The following is a 21018-nucleotide window of genomic DNA, read 5'->3' as shown; positions in this document are numbered from 1 at the left end:
GGGTTGGCTATTGAGATTTGCTCCTACTCTGGACAGTTCCTGACACGGACAGAAGTGGCAACGGAAAGCACTGTGGTCAGACTGGGAAGAACTACACAACTTCCTGTGGAGCATGCAGCAGCTGATAAGTTATGGAAGGATTAATATTTTTAAATAGAAGTAATTTACAAATCCGTATAACTTTCCTGCACCTGTTGATTTGAAAAAATAAAATGTTTCTTGATCGGCTCCATTGGGGGACATAGAGACTGTGGGTATATCTTGCTGACACTAGGCATACAACAAGAACGTCTGCCCCTCCTGGCAGCTGTGGCCTGGTCCGGGACTTAGCTTCGCCCACTCCCCGTATTACGGGTGTGCTGGCGGGGCTCCTGCCCTCCTGCCGCTGGCCAATGGTACTGAGGCTTCCCTCCTTCTGGTCAGTGCATCTTACTCCTCCCTTTCCTCCTCTTCCTGCTCTGCTGGCCAAATCGCTTCAACTGCTGCCTGCCTCTTCAGCTCCGGTCACAGGACAGCTACAGCCTGCTTCTCAGCTACAGCTGTGGGATACTGTCTGTCTGCTTTCCTTCTAGCACCTACAGTCATGGCCTTAAATGTTGGCACCCCTGAAATTTTTGTGTATTGTGTATTGGAACTAAACAAAAAAAGGGAGGAAAAAAGCTAATTGGACATAATGTCACATCAAACTCCAAAACTGGTCTGGACAAAATTATTGGCACTCTTAACTTAATATTTGGTTGCACACCCTTTGGAAAAAATAACTGAAATCAGTCGCTTCCTATAACTATCAATAAGCTTCTTACACCTCTCAGCCGGAATGTTGGACCACTCTTCCTTTGCAAACTGCTCCAAGTCTCTCTTATTGGAAGGGGCGCCTTTTCCCACCAGCAATTTCAAGATCTCTCCACAGGTGTTCAATGGGATTTAGATCTGGATTCATTTCTGGCCACTTCAGAACTCTCCAGCACTTTGTTGCCATCCATTTCTGGGTGTGTTTTGACGTATGTTTGGGGTCATTGTCCTGTTGGAAGACCCAAGATCTCGGATGCAAACCCATCTTTCTGACACTGGGCTGTACAGTGCGACCGAAAATCCATTGGTAATCCTCAGATTTCATGATGCTGTGCACATATTCAAGGCAACCAGTGCCAGAGGCAGCAAAACAACCCCAAAACATCATTGAACCTCCACCATATTTCACTGTAGGTACTGTGTTTTTTCCTTTTGTTGGCCTCATTCTGTTTTCGGTAAACAGTAGAATGATGTGTTTTACCAAAAAGCTCTATCTTGATCTCATCTGTCCACAAGACGTTTTCCCAGAAGGATTTACTTACTCAAGTTCATTTTGGCAAAATTTAGTCTTGCTTTTTTTTATCTCTGTATCAGCAGTGGGGTCCTCCTGGGTCTCCAGCCATAGCATTTCATTTAAATGTTGACGCGCTGACACTGATGCTCCCTGAGCCTGCAGGACAGCTTGAATACCTTTCGAACTTGTTTGGGGCTGCTTATCCACCATTCAGACTATCCCGCGTTGACACCTTTCATACATTTTTCCCTTCCGTCCATGCCCAGAGAGGTTAGCTACAGTGCCATGGGTTACAAACTTCCTGATAATATTGTGCTCTGTGGACAAAGGCAAATCTAGATCTCTGGATATGGACTTGTAATCTTAAGATTGTTGCTATTTTTCCACAATTTTGGTTCTTAAGTGCTCAGACAGTTCTCTTCTCCTCTTTCTGTTTTCCATGCTTAGTGTGGCGCACACACAGACACAATGCAAAGACTAAGTGAAATTCTCTCCTTTTTATCTGCTTTCAGGTGTGATTTTTATATTGCCCACACCTGTTACTTGCCCCAGGTGAGTTTAAAGGAGCATCACATGCTTGAAACAATCCACAATTTTGAAAGGGTGCCAGTAATTTTGTCCAGCCCATTTTTGGAGTTTGGTGTGACATGATGTCCAATCTGCTTTTTTCCTCCCTTTTTTGGTTTAGTTCCAATACACACAAAGGGAATAAACATGTGTATAGCAAAACATGTGTTACTGCAATCCTTTTCTGTGAGAAATCAGAACATTTACGGCCATGACTTACGCCAACATTTACGGCCATGACTCTATGTCCGACCCCAGACCAGAACCTCCCCCCAGACGGGCGGCCGCAGCCCTAGTCACCACCTACTCTTGCGTAGGCTGCAGGACCAAAATGCCCGGTGGTTCCACTGAATCCACCTTCTTCACACCGCACACCATCCCTCTTGTGCCTACTCCTCAGGATGTCCCCCTGGAATGCACGGTTTCCGCCCCTCCTCCAGGGTCTCCAGATCAGTGGTCTTCCCTGCGCACGCCCCCCAGGGAGTCCCGCTCAGTGTCTCCTGACCCCACTTCCAGCGCCCTCACAAGCGCCCTAAAGTGCTTTCGTCAGGATTTCTCCAGAGTCGTGTATTCAGGATAGACTTTCTTCCTGTAGATCACGCTCATCTTCCCCAGCTTGTCGGCAGCACCCCCACTCTAAGGGCTGCTTCCCCGGTAGCCATCCCAGGTCTCCGACTCATCGTTCCAGGTCTAATATGCCTCAGTCTAAGGCTATCTCTGCACCCTTCCATTCTCCCGGGGAAGTAGCGGATGACGTGTCTGACTCCACCTCGGATCAAGAGGACCACTCTGCCGTGTCTGAATTGGTGGACAGCTTGGTGTCAGCCATCAGGGACGCTTAATCTGGAGGACCCAGGAACTTCGAATCCTGATCAGGATGTTCCTTTTTGGCGCGCTCGTCTTTCCCCCCATGCTTAATTTGACACCTTGCTGGACACGGCTTGGAAGCATCCGGACAAACAAATTCAGAGGACCAAGAAGATTCAAGCTCAGTTTCCCTTCTCTTAGGATCTGGTTTCCAAGTGGACAATCCCGAATGCAGTAGATCCTCCGGGTTCTCGTCTGTCAAAATCTACTACTCTACCTCTAGCGGACGCAGCATCCTTTAAGGATCCGGCGGACAAGAAGATTGAGAACCTGGCAAAGTTTGCCTTTGAAGCGGCAGGTTTGTCCTTTGCGTCCGCCTGGGTGTCCAAGGCTGTTTATGTTTGGGCTTCTCATATTCGCCAATGCATCCTGTCAGGTGCCCCTCGGGAGGACTTGGCGGACCTCGCTCGTTAACTCTGTCAGGCTGGGGACTTCCTCTGTTTGGCAGGTCTGGAGTCCGCCTGATGTACGGCTTTTGCTTTAGGTAACTTGGTTGCGATTCATCGATCCTTGAGGCTGAAGGCGTGGGATGCGGATGCTGCTTTAAAGAAATCTTTCACAGATTTGCCCTTCTTCAGTACTCTGCTCTTTGGGAAGCACCTAGACGAGATCATATCCGAAGCCACTGGAGGTAAAAGTTCTCTTCTGCTGCATAACAAACCTCGCCGCTCCGATCCCCGTTGGAAGTCTGCTTCCTTTTGGCCGTTTGCCTCCGTTCGTCCTCCCAAGCAGGCGCCCTCCCAATCGTGCAACACTCCCTCCTTCAGGGCGCATCCTTCCTGGAAGTCAGACAACCATTCTGGCAGTTTCGTAGCCAAGTCCGGTAACCGTAAGCCTCCCACCTCCTGAAGGGACTCCAACCCCTACCCAGACAGGGCGTCTGTCGCTTTTCTGGGGCGTTTGGCTATCGCAGGTTCAGGACTCCTGGGTTCGGGACATTGTATCCGATGGTTACCGGATAGAGTTCGCTTCTTTTCCCCGGGATCTTCCGATCCCACCCTCCTCGTTCCCCTTCTTTGGCGGCGCATTTTCAGGTCTCTATACGTACCCTCCTCGCTCAGGAAGTGATTGTTCCAGTTCCTCCAGGGAAGCGTTTTTCAGGGTTCTACTACAATATTTTTGTCTTCCCGGCCCATCAGCGGTTTCTTAGATTTGCTGTCCCTGCGGGCCATTTCCAGTTCGTGGCTCTTCCTTTTGGCCTGGCCACGGCTCCCAGAGGTTTCCCCAAGGTTGTCATGGCGGCGGTGATTGCCATCCTTCGGGCTCGGGGGATCTCAGTCCTCCCTTACCTGGACAATCTTTTGATCAAAGCTCCATCCTGGTCCCAAAACTTGGAAAGCCTTCATCGCACGGTGCAGACTCTGTCCGCCTTTGGCTGGGTGATCAACCGGTAGAAGTCCAACCTTTTCTCCTACTCGGTCTCCATTTCGACACAGGGACTGCCCGAGTTCATCTTCCGCTGGACAAGCGGCACTCCCTATTGGAGGGTGTATGTCGTCTACGGCGCCCCTCTCCTGTTCCAATTCGCTTCTGCATGGAGGTGCTGGGCCGGATGGTGGCGGCCATGAAGGCAGTTCCTTTTGCCCAGTTCCGGTGTCGCCCTCTCCAGCTGGCCATTTTGGCCTGGTCCAGTTGTCGTCCACTCTGGATCGCCGGAGTCTTCTACACACCCCCCCTCTGCGTTTGTCTGTCTCTACTGTGGTGGCTCCACTCTCCCCTCCTTCTCCAGGGTTGATGCGAGTCTCCTGGGTTGGGGAGGTGTGGGTCACTGGTCCTCTCAGGTGGCTCGCCTCACCATCAATCTGCTAGAGCTCTGTGCCATATTTCTCTGCCTCCTCCATTGGGAGATGCTCCTACAGGGTCGTCCTGTTCAAGTCCAGTTGGACATCGCCATGGCGGTGGCGTATATCAATTGCTAGGGCAGCATGCGCAGTCGCTCAGCGATGGAGGAGGTCTTCAGGATTTTGCTCTGGGCTGAGACTCGAGTTCTCTCCATCTCTGCGATCCACATTCCGGGTGTGGAGAAGTGGGAAGTGGACTTTCTCAGCCGCTCCTCCGCGGGTTAAGGAGAGTGGTCTCTTCATCCAGATGTTTGCGCAGATATGCGATCTTTAGGTGACCCCAGACGTGGACCACTTCATGTCTCGCCACAACAGACAGGTTCCTTGCCTGTGGACGCGCTTGGGATCCCGTGGTCATCCTTCAGTCTTCCTTACCTCTTTCCTCCTTTCCCTCTCCTGCCTTGGGCTCTGAGGAAACTCAAGGCGGAGGGAATTTCCGCCATTCTGGTGGCTCCAGACTGGCCCAAATGCACGTGGTACGCAGGCGTAATTCAGCTGGTCGCCGCCATAGCGTGGCATAGCGTTTTTTTTTTTTTTATGCTTATCGTAAAATTTTTCTCGAAGGATCCATTTGGGGACACAGCATCCACCCATTTGTATTTGTTGCTATGGTTCTTTTTTTTTTTTTTTTTTTTTTTTGTCCGAGGGGTTTTCGGTTCTTTTGTCTTGTTCCCTCAGATAACTGCTGGTTTCTTTTTCTGTCGGTCCTCTCCTACTGCTTTGGGACTAAACTGATTAGCTCAGGATCAGTAGGCGGAGTATATCCTGCCAGGAGTGGCTGACTTTCTTTTTGTATGCTTAGTGTCAGCCTCCTAGTGGCAGCAAGATATACCTACGATTTCTGTGTCCCCCAATGGATCCTCCGAGAAAGAGATTTTACAATAAGCATAACAAATAAAACATTTTCCACCAGAGTACCCCTTTTAGCTCTATTTTATAGCTCAATAAATGTAAGATTTGTCACTAATAACACCTATTCAGAGCTAGATACTCCTTAGACATTACAAAAAGGCTGGGGCTACTGAGCGATGTGATTCACGCAACAGCAAATCAGACGTAAGTTACGAAAATAAAAACAAAAATTTTATTGGTTTGTCTGCCATAGCTGTCCTGCAACTTTTGTTTTATAAGCATGTTGCTGAAAGTCGCAAGCTATTTGTATCTAACCACTGTTAATATGGTGTGACTGCAAAGTCGTAATGCGACATTGGCATCTTCGTTGATATGTGACCTATGTTGCCATGCAGCCCTCTTCTTGATCACCCATTGTAAACACAGCTATAGGCATGATAGGACGTGTTCATTAGCATTGTGCATAGTGTGTTGCAGCATTCAAATACTTACAATATACTTAAATATACGTAGGCAAGAAGTTGCTAATCAGATGCGCACAAGGACAAAGGACGATTGTGAAAACCACTACATGAAGCATTTCATTAATAATCCGCTCTTCGCAAGTACTTTACTCAGTATGAAACAGGCAGAAGAGGATAAGAATGTGGACACAGCAGTTCCTTTTCAAGGTAAATTATTACAGCTTTAGGAAAAATATTAATATATACATTTATTTTAATATGACCAGATTATAGTAGAGGAATTCACTGTGTTACGGTGTTATGCCGTTTATGGAACTTCCATGAACCTCCATGGGAGTTGTGTAAAACAGAGGGAGAAGGGGGCTATCCTGTGTATATGCAAAATATATCTTGGTGGGTATACCCCATAAAATATTTATTTATTGAAAATAAAATTCAGATTTTGGCCTTAACCCATTTACCCCTTAGCCTGTTCTGACCTTAAAGGACATCTGCAGCGTTACAAACACTTATCCCCTATCCTCAAGATAGGGGATAAGTGTTTGATCCCGAGGGTTCCGAACGCTGGGGCCCCCGGTGATCTCCTGTACGGGGCCGCGGCTGTCCTGTGCAGGGGGCGTGCCAGCCGCAGCATGACGTTGTGGCCGGCACGCCTCCTCCATACATCTCTATGGGAGAGGCGGGGAGGCAGCATTCGTGCCTCCCCGCATCCCCCATAGAACTGTATGGGGACAGGGAGGAAACGGGGCGTCACCGTTGACCTCTAGGTCGACGCTACGCGCCTTAGCGCTCACCATGAGCGCTTATGGCGGCGCCCCGTTAGGGAGATCGAGGGGGGTCCCAGCGATCAAACACTTATCCCCTATCCTGTGGATAAGTGTAATGACGTTGTGTAATGCCACTGCAGTTGTCCTTTAATGACCAAGGCAAATTTTTAAAATCTGACGTGTTATTTGGTAATAACTTTGAAACGCTTTTAACTTATAAAAGAGATTCTGAGTTTGTTTTTCATGACATGTTGTACTCTACATTAGTGGTACATTTTGATTGATCTATTCAGCGGTGTTTTTGGAAAAACTAAAAAAAAAACACTTTTTTAATTAGCATTTTTTTCTAGATCATTTTCTGCTTCTGTCTACTTTATGTTCCCATCATTTGATAGACATTCTTTAACTTTTTTTTAGAATGTTAAAAGGTTTATAAATTTAGCAGCAATTTTCCAGATTTTCAAGAAAATTTCTAAATCTGATTTTCCTGTTCTGAAGTGGAAGTGAGGGGCCTGTATGTTACCCCATAAATCACCCCATTTTAAAAATTTCACCCTTTTAAGTAGTCAGAATGACATTAAAGAAGTTTATTAACCCTTTAGGCGTTGCACAGAAATGAAAGCCAAGTGGAGGCGGAATTAAAAAATTAGATTTTTTTGCAGATTTTTCATTTTGATCAATTTTTTTCTGTGACACAGCAGGTGTTGACATAGAAATGCAACTCAAGATTTCTTCCCCGAATTCTGACTTATTTAGAGAGATTCTTTACGATGGCTGTCCGGGCATGCTGAAATCAGTAGTTTTGCAACATCTGGAGGTCCGCAGGTTGAAGACCACTGCTTGACAGGCGGTGATGATGAAGGGGGGGATGAAGACGGGGGGATGATGACAGGGTGATGATGACAGGGTGATGATGACGACGGTGTTAATGACGGGGGTCTGGATGATGACATGGGGGATGATGTATCTCCAGTGAAAACTTAGTTTTGACTGAACGCCTTGTGAAAATTATAATTGACTTCTTTTATATAGTTAAAACCAGTTGTAATGTCTGTATATTTGTTTTTGTGTTTTTATGTCTTGGGGTCTGTTCAGACACTGGTTTTTATGTCTGAGCAGTCTGTGTATGTATTCTTCCTGTGCTTGGAAGAATTATTGCCCTGAGCCAATTGCAACTGGGGTGTGGCTATTTAAACCCTAGCCTTGCTGCACTCTGGTTGCTGGTGATTTGTGCAATGCTGACCATGTCTGTTTTATCATGCAACTTTATTGTAGATTTTAATTTTTGTTAAACTTGTCGGTTTTTAGGATATTGTATGTCCATTCTGCTTTAGCCTTGTTTCATTGTCCGTGTTCACACTGTGATAATCCTGACCTGTGTGCCTCCTCGTTGTGGAGTCTTTTCAGACTCCTCCGGTTCTCTGTCTAGTGTTCCGTGTATTAGGGCTGGGCGGTATGACCAAATCTGCATATCACGGTATTTTTGTAACTTTCGGTTGTTCCACGGTATATAACGGTATTTCTTTCCCCCCCCCCCCCCACAAATTAATTAACAGCCTAGCGCTGTGCTATTCTGCGCCCCCCCTACAAAAATTGTCAGCCCAGCGCTGCCCCCATCGGGGTAAATACTCACATGTCACCCGCTGCCCTCCTCGAGCTGTTTGTTGCCGGCGCAGACACAGACACAAGGTAAACAAAATAAACGTACGCATGTTCCGACGTCGGCCTTACGCTAGGGACGGGAACGTCGGACAGTCGTCAGCCTATCACAGGCCGCAGCGATGTTCCGCCTCGGCCGCTGATAGGCTAAGCCCACTGTCATGTAAGAAGCTCTGGGCGGCTTCTTACATGACAGTGGGCTCAGCCTATCAGCGGCCGAGGCGGAGCATCGCTGCGGCCAGTGATAGGCTGATGGATGTCCGACGTTCCATTCACTAGGAAGCAGATGAGGTCGGTACCGGACCAATGGGAGGTGAGTTAAAGTTTATTTTGTTTATTTTTTGCAGCCCGGGCATAGGGACACCACACAGTATAGAGCAGTGGTCTTCAACCTGCCGACCTCCAGATGTTGCAAAACTACAACTCCCAGCATGCCCGGACATACAAACTAGAATATTTACTGAACACCTTCATACAATCTAGAATTTATGCTTTTGTGAATACTAGAATTGACTGTTTATTTTTTATTTTTTTGCCTGAGTTTGTATTTTTGTAACACATTGTACTAGGGATCGACCGATATTGATTTTTTAGGGCCGATACAATAATCTGCGACCTTTCAGGCCGATAGCCGATAACTTATAACAATATTCCGGTATAAGTTATCGGCTATTCCCCCCCCGGCCCTGCAGATCAATGATTTAAAGCGGGCGCTTTAAATCAATGAACTGCAGCGGCTTTTGCGGGGCCAGAGACAGCCGCCGCCCGCTTCTCTCACCCTGCTTGTCCTGCGGTCCTCCCTACTCAAACCACCACCGCCGCTGCCCCATTGCCTCCCCATCCCCGGTTTTATAATTATCTGTTGCCGGGGTCCGCGCTACTTCTGGCTCCGGCGGAGTCCTGAGCTGTCACTGTGCGCACTGACAGTGATCTCGTGTTGAGGACGTTGCAACGTGCAGGACGTCGCAGGAGCCAGAAGTAGCGCGGACCCCGGGAACAGGTAATTATAAAACCGGGAATGGGGAGGCAATGGGGAAGCAGCGGCGGCGGTCGTCTCTGGCCGGGGAGGCAGGGCATTATCGGCATATCGCCAAGGTGATTGCCGATACCGATTAATGTCCAAAATCGTGAATATCGGCCGATAATATCGGCCAAACCGATAATTGGTCGATCCCTACATCGTACTTTATATTAGTAGTAAATTTTGCTGATACATGCATGTTTCTATATTTGAAAGTACCCGTATTTATCGGCGTATAACACGCACTTTTAAAACTTGAATTTAAGGCAAAAAGTCTGCCTGCGTGTTATACGCCGATAAGTTTTCTGGTCACTGATTTAAAGCGGCCGCAGCAGCGTCTGCTTGTTAAGAATTAACAGCGAGGCCACTTTAAATCAGTGACCAGTGGCGTCTCCTCCCCGCTCTGTCACTTGTTTCCTCCCGCACTATCCACAGGTACTGGTGTGGTGGATAGTGCGGGAGACGCTGATTAAAATGAGCCCTACCTTGTCCGGATCTGCGATACCTTTTAATCAGCGTCTCCCCCACTATCCACCAGTTCCTGTGGCTAGTGCGGGAGAAAACAAGTGAGTTTCACTTTTCATTTTCCCTCACCCCTCCCTCATCATTCCCCCTTTCCCTGCTTTTTATAGTTTCGTTTATTTTCCTTACCTGTCTGCGCTTCGGCAGGTCAGGTCAGGCGGGGGGTCTTGTGGGGTCAGTGAAGCAGATGAGCTACGTCCTCTGCCGGCTTCTCTGTGCGGCATCACTTAATTTCCTGTAGTCTCCGCCGTAATGCCGTGCAGAGGAGCCGGGAGAGGACGTAACTCATCTGCTTCACTGACCCCGCAAGACAGCCGAAGTGCAGACAAGTAAGGAAAGGGGAAGAGTGGTCTTCAACCTGCGGATCTCCAGATGTTGCAAAACTACAACTCCCTGCATGCCCGGATAGCAGTTGGCTGTCCGGGCATGCTGGGAGTTGTAGTTTTGCAACATCTGGAGATCCGCAGGTTGAAGACCACTCTTCCCCTTTCCTTACTTGTCTGCACTTCGGCTGTCTTGCGGGGTCAGTGAAGCAGATGAGTTACGTCCTCTCCCGGCTCCTCTGCACAGCATCACGGATGTCACTTTTCGGTAGAGACTACAGGAAATGAAGTGATGCCGCACAGAGAAGCCGGCAGAGGACGTAACTCATCTGCTCAGTACAGCTTTACAAACAAAGGGTTAAAACCTGATTTAAAAAAAAAACACACGGATCTAACTGGTAATAACGGATGATAACGAATGGACAACATCAGTTTTTAAAAAAAGGAAAAACCCATTAAAAATATAACAGATGATGGTCATCAGTTATCATCCGTTATTACCAGTTATTGCATCCGTTTTTTTTTCATCCATTATTGTAAAATAACGGCAGTAAAAAAGCCGGATGATACCTGTAGTGGTCTGGAAGGGGCCTAGAGAGATATTCATGCCAAATAAATCAAGTTATTAGGGATGTTCCCGATACCATTTTTTTAAGACCTAGTACGAGTACTGATACTTTTTTTTTTTTTAGTATTCACCGATACCAATAACGATACAATTTTAAATGTGACCGTTTTTTTTTTTTTTTTTTAATACCGCGGCGGTCCCAAACAGCCCACTGAGCTAACCGGCACTGATTAGCTTTTTACTTTAGACACAGCGGTCAACTTTGAACGCAGCATCTAAAGCGTTAATAGCACTCGGCACTGCGATCGGTGCCGCGCGATATTAGCCACAGGTCCCGGCTGTTGCTAGGTGCCGGGTTGACCCGCTATGATGCGGGTTATAGGAAGAGAGCGGGCAGAGGACGTACAGGTACACCCTCCGTCCCCAACAGAGTATACACTCTCCGGTATTGCGGTATATGAAACATTCATATAAAAAAAAAAACACCGGTATTCGGTATGAACCGGTATATTGCCCAGCACATGTAAGCTAGATGAACTTTGACCTCTGTGGAAACAGTTTGAACTCAATCATTTTGTTAAAACTATTTTTTTCTACCTTAAACCAATTTCAATTGACATTTGGTTTTTAATTAGCAGTAAATTCTAACTTGTACGAAGGCATTCAGTAAGTATTCTAGTTTGTACGAAGGCTCTCAGTAAATATTCTAGTTTGTAAGGTAAGAAGGTGTTTAGTAAAAACTGGTGTTTCAACAAAAGAGTTTAGTAAAAACTGTTTAACTAGGAAAAAGCAGTCAATACTAGTTTTCACAAAGGCATTCAGTCAAAACTAGTTTTCACTGGGGAAAAGCAGTCAATACTAGTTGACAAGGCATTTAGTGAAGACTAGTTTTCACTAAAAACCAGTTTTAACTGTAACATTTTTTTTTTAATACTTTTTCTTTTACTATTATACACATGATTCAGTGGAATACACATCTGTACTCCACTGAATTATGCCTGTCAATTTTACACTATTGCCATGACAACAAAGGCCATTGTCAGGCCTCCGGTTGCCATGGCAACCATCCGCTCTCTTCTTTTACTTTGCAGAGCGCCAATCCGGAACAGATGGAGCTCCCTCCCTCTGTAACCCTAATAAATGCTGCGGTCTACATATGGGTATGTGAGAATCAGAATGGGGCCCCATGGAGCATGAAAGAAGGTGGCCAGGTCTGATGAATCATGTTTTATTTTGCTGCGGATAACTAGGTCAGGGTATGTTTATATGATTAATATCTGCTCTTAAAAAGAAGAAAAAGGTAAAAAAAAAAAATCATAATCTGCATGAATTTTTTTTTTTAACCCCTTAAGGACGCAGGACGTACTCAAATGGCCCCTTTTCCAAGTCCTTAAGGACTCAGGACGTTTGAGTACGTCCTGTCAAATCCCGGCCCCCCCGCCGCTAGCTGGAGGGGAGCCGGTGCCCGATGCCTGCTGAAATCGTTCAGCAGGCATCGGGGCATATCGCCCAGGGGGGTCATTATGCCCCCCCATGTCGGCGATGGCCGCAGATCGCTGGACAATTCAGTCCAGCGATCTGCGGCAGATTCCGGGTCAATCGGGTCTCCAGTGACCTGGTGACCCGGAATTACAGGCTGTTCGGGGCCGTCTCCGCCTCACGATCGCCCTGATTCGTCGGCCGGTAATCAGGGCGCCTGCTGCGGGTGTCACTCCCGCAACCCGCTCCGCCCCTCTTCCGGAGGACGTGAGCGGGTGCGGGACGTGCACCCCAGGTGCTGGGGACCCCAATCCCCGGCGTCGATGTTGGGATCGGGGCCCCAGGAGCGACGGCCGCGGCGGCGACGACGAGGGACTGACCTCATGCGGCTGGATCGTTGGAGGTGAGTGACAGCCTCCTGCTGTTGCTTAGCAACAGCTCCCAGCATGCAAAAAGGGCATGCTGGGAGCTGTAGTTATGCAACAGCAGGAGGCAGACCACCACAACTCCCAGCATGCCCTTATGGGCATGCTGGGACTTGTAGTTTTGCAACAGCTGGAGGCACATTTTTTCTATGGAAAAGTGTACCTTCAGCTGTTGTGTAACTACAACTCCCAGCTTGCACCAACAGCTAAAGTGCATGCTGGGAGTTGTAATAGTGCATCTGCTGGTTGCATAACTACAACTCCCAGCATGCCCGTTGGCTGTCGGTGACTGCTGGGAGTTGTAGTTTTGCAACAGCTGAAGGCACACTGAGTTATGTAGCAAACCATTGTGTCTCCAGCTGTTGCATAACTACAGTCCCCAGCATCCCCAGCCAAAGTAGTATGCCTCCAGCTGTTGCATAGCTACAAGACCCAGCATGCCCTTCCGCTGTCCGTACATGCTGGGGGTTGTAGCTTTTGCAACAGCTGAAGGCACACTGGTTGCAAAACACTGAGTTTGTTACCAAACTCTGTGTTTCACAACCAGTGTGCCTACAGCTGTTGCAAAACTTAAACTCCCAGCATGCACTGATAGACCGTACATGCTGGGAGTTGTAGTTTTGCAACAGCTGGATGTCCCCCCCCCCCCAATGTGAACGTACAGGATACACTCACATGGGCGGCAAATTTTCTGTGAACCCTCGCCCGTGCGACTGTACCCTAAAAACACTACACTAACACACAATAAAAAGTAAAAAACACTACGTATACACATACCCCTATACAACCCCCCTCCCCTCCCCAATAAAAATGAAAAACATCTGGTACGCCACCGTTTCCAAAACGGAGCCTCCAGCGGTTGCAAAACTACAACTCCCAGCATGCACTGATAGACCGTACATGCTGGGAGTTGTAGTTTTGCAACAGCTGGATGTTCCCCCCCCCAATGTGAACGTACAGGGTACACTCACATGGGCGGAGGATTACAGTAAGTATCCGGCTGCAAGTTTGAGCTGCGGCTCAAACTGCCAGCGTGAAACTACTGTGAACCCCCGCCCGTGTGACTGTACCCTAAAAACACTACACTACACTAACACACAATAAAATAAAAAGTAAAAATCACTACATATACACATACCCCTACACAGCCCCCCTCCCCAATAAAAATGAAAAACGTCTGGTACGCCACTGTTTCCAAAACGGAGCCTCCAGCTGTTGCAAAACAACTACTCCCAGTATTGCCAGATAGCCACTGACTGTCCAGGCATGCTGGGAGTTTTACAACAGCTGGAGGCACCCTGTTTGGGAATCACTGGCGTAGAATACCCCTATATCCACCCCTATGCAATCCCTAATTTAGGCCTCAAATGCGCATGGTGCTATCACTTTGGAGCCCTGTCGTATTTCAAGGCAACAGTTTAGGGTCACATATGCGGTATCGCCGTACTCGGGAGAAATTGTGTTACAAATTTTGGGGGGTATTTTCTGCTTTTACCCTTTTTAAAAATGTAAAATTTTTGGGAAAAGAGGCATTTTAGGTAAAAAAAATATATATATTTTTTTTACATATGCAAAAGTTGTGAAACCCCTGTGGGGTATTAAGGTTCACTTTACCCCTTGTTACGTTCCCCAAGGGGTCTAGTTTCCAAAATGGTATGCCATGTGTTTTTTTTTTTGCTGTCCTGGCACCATAGGGTCTTCCTAAATGCAGCATGCCCCCAGAGCAAAATTTCCTTCAAAAAAGCCAAATGGGACTCCTTCTCTTCTGAGACCTGTAGTGCGCCAGCAGAGCACTTTTCACCACCATATGGGGTGTTTTCTGAATCGGGAGAAATTGGGCTTCAAATTTTGGGGGGTATTTTCTGCTATTACCCTTTTTAAAAATTTAAAACTTTTGGGAAACCAAGCATTTTAGGGAATTTTTTTTTTTTTTTAAGTATGCAAAAGTCGTGAATCACCTGTGGGGTATTAAGGTTTACTTTACCCCTTGTTATGTTCCCCGAGGGGTCTAGTTTCCAAAATGGTATGCCATGTGTTTTTTTTTGCTGTTCTGGCACCATAGGGGCTTCCTAAATGTGACATGCCCCCCAAAAACCATTTGTCGCTCCTTCCCTTCTGAGCCCTCTACTGCGCCCACCGAACAATTAACATAGACATATGAGGTATGTGCTTACTCGAGAGAAATTGGGTTTCAAATACAAGTAAAAATGTTCTCCTTTTTACCCCTTGCAAAAATTCAAAAATTGGGTCTACAAAAACATGAAGATTGTGAATTTTCTCCTTCACTTTGCTGCTATTCCTGTGAAACACCTAAAGGGTTAAAACGCTGACTGAATGTAATTTTGAATACTTTGGGGGGGTGCAGTTTTTATAATGGGGTATTTTATGGGGTATTTCTAATATGAAGACCCTTCAAATCCACTTCAAACCTGAACTGGTCCCTGAAAAAAGCGAGTTTCAAAATTTTGTGAAAAATTGGAAAATTGCTGCTGAACTTTGAAGCCCTCTGGTGTCTTCCAAAAGTAAATACACATAAATTTTATGATGCAAACATAAAGTAGACATATTGTATATGTGAATAAAAAAAAATTATTTTGAATATCCATTTTCCTTACAAGCAGAGAGCTTCAAAGTTAGAAAAATTGGATTTTTCACCAAGAAAGGATGCAAGATACCACAAAATTTTACCACTATGTTAAAGTAGAATATGTCACGAAAAAACAATCTCGGAATCAGATTGATAACTAAAATTCCAGAGTTATTAATGTTTAAAGTGACAGTGGTCAGAATTGCAAAAAATGGTGTCCTTAAGGTGAAAAAGGGCTCAGTCCTTAAGGGGTTAAAAGCTCTTATAAATTTCAATGTAAAATTCTAAAGAAAACCTATGAAAACATGTTGCTTCTTTTTTTCATTGCTGTTTTAAAAATCATTTTTTTTCCCTTAAATGTTCCCCTATTGAAGTCAGTGGGAGTTGGAATTCCTATGTTTGCACTGTGGTTTTGCCCATGTGCACATACCATAGTGTACATCACTTACCTTGAGAAAAAAATTGCACCAGAATTAAGCCAGAAGCAGTGTAATGTATAATGCTCTGGACAATCTTCTGCTGGGATATTAGCCTCCTCTCCTTGTTTTACTTCTTCACTTACCACCTTCTCAAACATTGGCCCTCATTTACTAAGAGTTGAGTGTAGGTTTCTTTATGGGTTTTGGTTCCCAACAATTTTTTTCCCACGGTATTTACTAAAGTTTCCCTACATTTTCCACTTTCCCTACATTTTGCTTTTTTTATACATTCACTGATCTGTCTGGTTTTCCTCAGCTCAAATCCACCAAATTTTCTGTCAGGAACACGCGCCTTTTCAGTGGCTGCACCCCCTTCCCCAACAGCCACACCCCTTTTTTGGGTTTTCTCAGTAAAATGGAGAGTTAGTCAAGTTTTCTTAATTCTGGCTCAAATTCTGCTGCAAATACTGGCACAGACAGAATTCTGGCGCACATGTTGGGTTTGCAATAGTAAATGATGGTCATTGTTGTGGTACATTTTTTTCTATGGCAAGAGTATATTTTCTAATAGTAGAGGCCCGCAGTGTGACAGGGATAATTCACCCTGTCACACTGCACAGATTGTTCAGGAATAATTTGAGAAACACAACAGTTCATGGTGTTGACTTTGCCTTTTTTTTTTGTTGCTTATATTTGGCACATAAAATGTTCTAAGTGCGCCAAAGCACTTTTTGGGATCTTTTGGCTGTAAGCAAAAAGCTAATGTTCATGTTAATGACTTCAAAACACACTTTCAAATGACAATAATGATAGATCTCCCCCTATGGGATTCGCTGGAATAAGAAGTCTGATTCGTACAACTTACTAGACCTAAATGTTGCTGCTAATGTCTTGACAGCAGGCTCCATAGGACACCTTCAGAGAAGTCCAGTAAAACCCATGATATGAGTTTTTTTATGTTCTGGCTGATCATTGTATTCCTTTTACAAAATACTTATCAGAGTAATCATAGCAATATTTTACATGCGTTGTGACATTGTCTCTTTTAGCTTCTGAGGACCCACCAAGACCAACCTTTGATTCTCTGCTTTCGAGAGACATGGCAGGGTATATGCCAGCAAGGGCAGATTTCATAGAGGTGAGTACTTTATTACGTCATGTATGTGCTATGTTCACATATAGTGCAGTGTCCAGGGTTTTGTGTGACACAGGCCTCTTATAGCACTTAGCCTTAGCCTGCTTTTATTTATTACCCTGCATTAAATACAACTCCCGGAGATTTTTCCCAACTCTTGAAACCTATTTGCAGCATTTAAGGTGGTGAAGGCTTGCTAACAGCAACTGCTGTTTCGTCAAGAGGTAAAAGAGTAAATCAGTGGAGAAAGTTCTGTAAGTCCTGTTGTGTGCTGTATCCACTCTGTCTCTTTGGCCACTAATGACCTTCACCATGGCCTCTATTTATTTGAAAGCCCTGAACTTCCTCTGCATTCATATCAAATACCAGTGTAATCACCATGCAGCAGATTATTCATACATTTAAAGGGGTATTCCAGGAAAAAACTTTTTTTTTTATATATATATATATATATATATATATCAACTGGCTCCAGAAAGTTAAACAGATTTGTAAATTACTTCTATTAAAAAATCTTAATCCTTTCAGTACTTATGAGCTTCTGAAGATAAGGTTGTTCTTTTCTGTCTAAGTGCTCTCTGATGACACCTGTCTCGGGAAACACCCAGTTTAGAATAGGTTTGCTATGGGTATTTGCTTCTAAACTGGGTGGTTCCCGAGACAGGTGTCATCAGAGAGCACTTAGACAGAAAAGAACAACCTTAACTTCAGAAGCTCATAAGTACTGAAAGGATTAATATTTTTTAATAGAAGTCATTTACAAATCTTACAATGAAAGGGAGTAGCGTGCACTCACCGCGGGTAAACAGCTGCAGGCCCGAGGTCCGGGATCACCACGGCATAGACGGAGACGGTAAGGGGCGCTCAGAGGCTACGCCGGCTGTTTCGGACGTAGGAACGTCCTTCTTCTACTCCCTTTCATTGTATTGTTTGATACTTTATCTAGTGTGTGCACCCCGCAGGTGCTGCGTTGTTACTTATCGGGTCCGGAGGCTGCCTGTGTATACCAGTGGTATCGTATATCTGCATGTTTAAGCTGCACGGTGTGCTCTCTCCCTCTCTAGTGGCTTAATTTACAAATCTGTTTAACTTTCTGGAGCCAGTTGATATATAGCCTGGATAACCCCTTTAAGATACAGTGGTGAGATCCTGTGATTGTTTAAGGCTTATATCCACCACTTATACATACATTATTATCCCTGTGTATTAAGTTATTTTAATACTGTATCATGTATATGATTGATTACTAGTTGTCCTACAATTCAGTAGCATGCAGAAGGTGGCCTGTATCTGGCTGTTATAAATTCACATATGGCCATATCTGGCCACCCTAAACAGTCCCCCAAAGGCCCCTCTGCCACATAAACAAATATTATTATAAATGGTTCATTTTAGTTGAAGATTTTGCGCTCAGATTTAAGAACTTCATGTTAGAATTCTGTGTTCTACTACATTTAAGTGTATTCAGGCTACTGATTCCACTAAACACAAAATATGTGCTATTTTGTATATTAAAATTTTTTTTGTGTCCAAGGAGTTTGACAACTATGCAGAATGGGATCTAAGGGACATTGATTTTGTTGAAGATGATTCAGAAGTTTTACATGGTAAGCAAATATCTAAAAATTGGACTCTGAAGTCTAAAGCACAATTTACAGAAAACAATGGCTCAGATTTATCAGTGCTGTTTAGCAAATAGTGTAAACTGAAAGTAGACATTCTGCAGATGTGGCAAGTTCATTTTCAACTTGAGTTTGACTATACCCCAAATTATGCAACTTTCACCTGTCTCCATGGCAAACTATACATCTTTATTTATTTCTTTTTTCTTTTTGTGAAGCCCTAAAAATTGCTGTTGTGGACATTTACCATTCCCGACTGAAAGAGAGACAGCGGCGGAAAAGGTATTTCAATAGTTAACTTTATTTCTTAATATGGCAAGTTGTTAGTAGTAGTTTTTACTGGCTCTGTAACATAAGCAACTTGATGGAAAAATTGGCAGCAGCAGCAGCTTAGTGTGAGAAGGGGAATAGGTTGGAAAAAATTGTGCTGATGGTCATGACTTAAAGGGGTTATCCAGGAAAAACTTTTTTTATATATGTCAACTGGGTCCAGAAAGTTAAACAGATTTGTAAATTACTTCTATAAAAAAAAATCTTAATCCTTTCAGTACTTATGAGCTTCTGAAGTTTAGGTTGTTCTTTTCTGTCTAAGTAATCTCTGATGACACGTGTCTCGGGAACCGCCCAGTTTAGAAGAAGTTTGCTATGGGAATTTGCTTCTAAACTGGGCGTTTCCCGAGACACGTGTCATCAGAGAGCACTTAGACAGAAAAGAACAACCTTAACTTCAGAAGCTCATAAGTACTGAAAGGATTAAGATTTTTTAATAGAACTAATTTACAAATCTGTTTAACTTTCTGGAACCAGTTGATTTCCGGAATACCCCTTTAACAGAGTGGTTTCCTGAAGCAAAGCTGGTAAATCAGATCTGCACCGCTAACTACTATGTTTTAAGTAAGGTAAAGTAAAATTTATTGAATAAAATATATTTATTTAAACAAAACAATCTGGTTGATTTGGGCGACTGCACCACTCTTTCTCTACACAGATTTTGATAAGATTCCCCTATTGACCCCCAACTACAACCTACTAGCCCCTGCCGCCTGCCCACTTCCTCCCACAGCTCTACAACAACTGCCACTTCAAAGTCATTATAACATATTAACACATGGCCTAAGTCACAATAGTTCTATCAAATTTTGATTATGCCATATCCGGGTCAATAATGTATAGCCATTTAACTCCTTAAGGACTCAGACCATTTTGGCCTTAACCCCTTCCGGACGCTGCAAGCGGAGCTCCGAAAGGCAGGGCAGCGCACAACCCCTTTAAGGCAAATGGCCGTTCTTAAACGTCCGATACATTTTCTATTACCATGTCCGTTGGCATGGTGATAGAAACATCATCTCAGCTGTTCTGAACAGCTGACCGATGACACCATGCAGCTGGGGACCAATCAGAATGGTCCCCTGCTGCTGATCGTTGTCATTAGTCAGTCAGTTAGTGACTGACTAATGACAAGGACTTGCAGGGTTCCGGGCTGATCGGGTCTCTGGTGTCCCGATCGCCCGGAAAATAGGGATGATCGGAACTGTCAGAGACAGCTCCGATCATCCTGAGGGATAGGAGTGAGGTGGCAGCTGCCACCTCACTCCTATCCCCTGCAATTGGTCATTAGAACTAGCCGACCAATGGCAGGAGGTTAAAGTTGAAATCCACGCTCTGCCCGCCCCTGGATGTCGGGGCAGAGCGGTGGGAAGATGGCGGCGGGTGCCAGGACCAGCGGAGGCAGCAGTAATGATCAGCTTCGCTGCGGCCTTCCAGGAGTTGTAGTTTTGCAACATCTGGAGGGCCACAGTTTGGAGACCACTGTGCAGTGGTGTCCAAACTGTAGCCCTTCCAGATGTTGCAAAACTACAACTCCCAGCATGCCCAGACAGTCCAGGCATGCTGGGAGTTGTAGTTCTGTAACATCTGGCCCTTCAGATGTTGCAGAACTACAACTCCCAGCATGTCTGGGCATGCTTGGAGTTGAAGTTTTGCAACCACTGCACAGTGGTCTCCAAACTGTGACCCTCCAGATGTTGCAAAACTACAACTCCCAACATGTCTTTCGGCTATCTGGGCATGCTGGGAGTTGTAGCTTTGCAACAGCTGGAGGCATTCTGGTTGGGAAACACTGAGTTAAGTAACAAACTCTGTGTTTTGCAACCAGTGTGCCTTGAGCTGTTGCATAACTACAACTCACAGCATGCACGGACAGCCAAAGGGCATGCTGGGAGTGTTAGTAGTATGCCTCCAGCTGTTGCATAACTACTCGCAGTAGACCCCGGCCATGTGAGTGTACCCTAAAAACACTACACTAACACAAAATAAAGGGTAAAACACTGCATATACACATACCCCTACACAGCCCCCCTCCCCCCAAATAAAAAAAAACATTTCTTGTATGACACGGTTTCCAAAATGGAGCCTCCAGCTGTTGCAAGACAACTCCCAGTATTGCCGGACAGCCTTTGACTGTCCAGGCATGCAGGAAGTTTTGCAACAGCTGGAGGCACCCTGTTTGGGAAACACTGCCATAGGGTATTTTTGTTATCGGAAGCAAGTGTAATTCCATTGTCGCTGCTTCCCTTCTGAGCCCTCTACTGCGC

At 45.3% G+C, this 21018-nt stretch overlaps 1 protein-coding gene across 2 annotated transcripts in view; it reads left to right on the top strand.

Moving 5' to 3' along the window:
- Window positions 1-21018, top strand: part of TADA2A (transcriptional adaptor 2A) — an 87089-nt gene that overhangs the window by 21005 nt on the left and 45066 nt on the right. For both annotated transcript variants that reach the window (XM_056557547.1, XM_056557548.1), the window contains exons 5-8: window positions 5947-6104; window positions 16717-16805; window positions 18337-18409; window positions 18643-18706. In XM_056557547.1, the coding sequence (XP_056413522.1) occupies window positions 5947-6104; window positions 16717-16805; window positions 18337-18409; window positions 18643-18706 (384 nt within the window). The remainder of the gene's footprint in view (window positions 1-5946; window positions 6105-16716; window positions 16806-18336; window positions 18410-18642; window positions 18707-21018) is intronic.

This window comes from Hyla sarda, chromosome 2, assembly GCF_029499605.1.
Source record: "Hyla sarda isolate aHylSar1 chromosome 2, aHylSar1.hap1, whole genome shotgun sequence".
NCBI classification, from domain to species: Eukaryota; Metazoa; Chordata; class Amphibia; order Anura; family Hylidae; genus Hyla; species Hyla sarda.
Note: the sequence above shows the minus strand (reverse complement) of the source record. Positions and strands in the feature narration are given on the sequence as shown.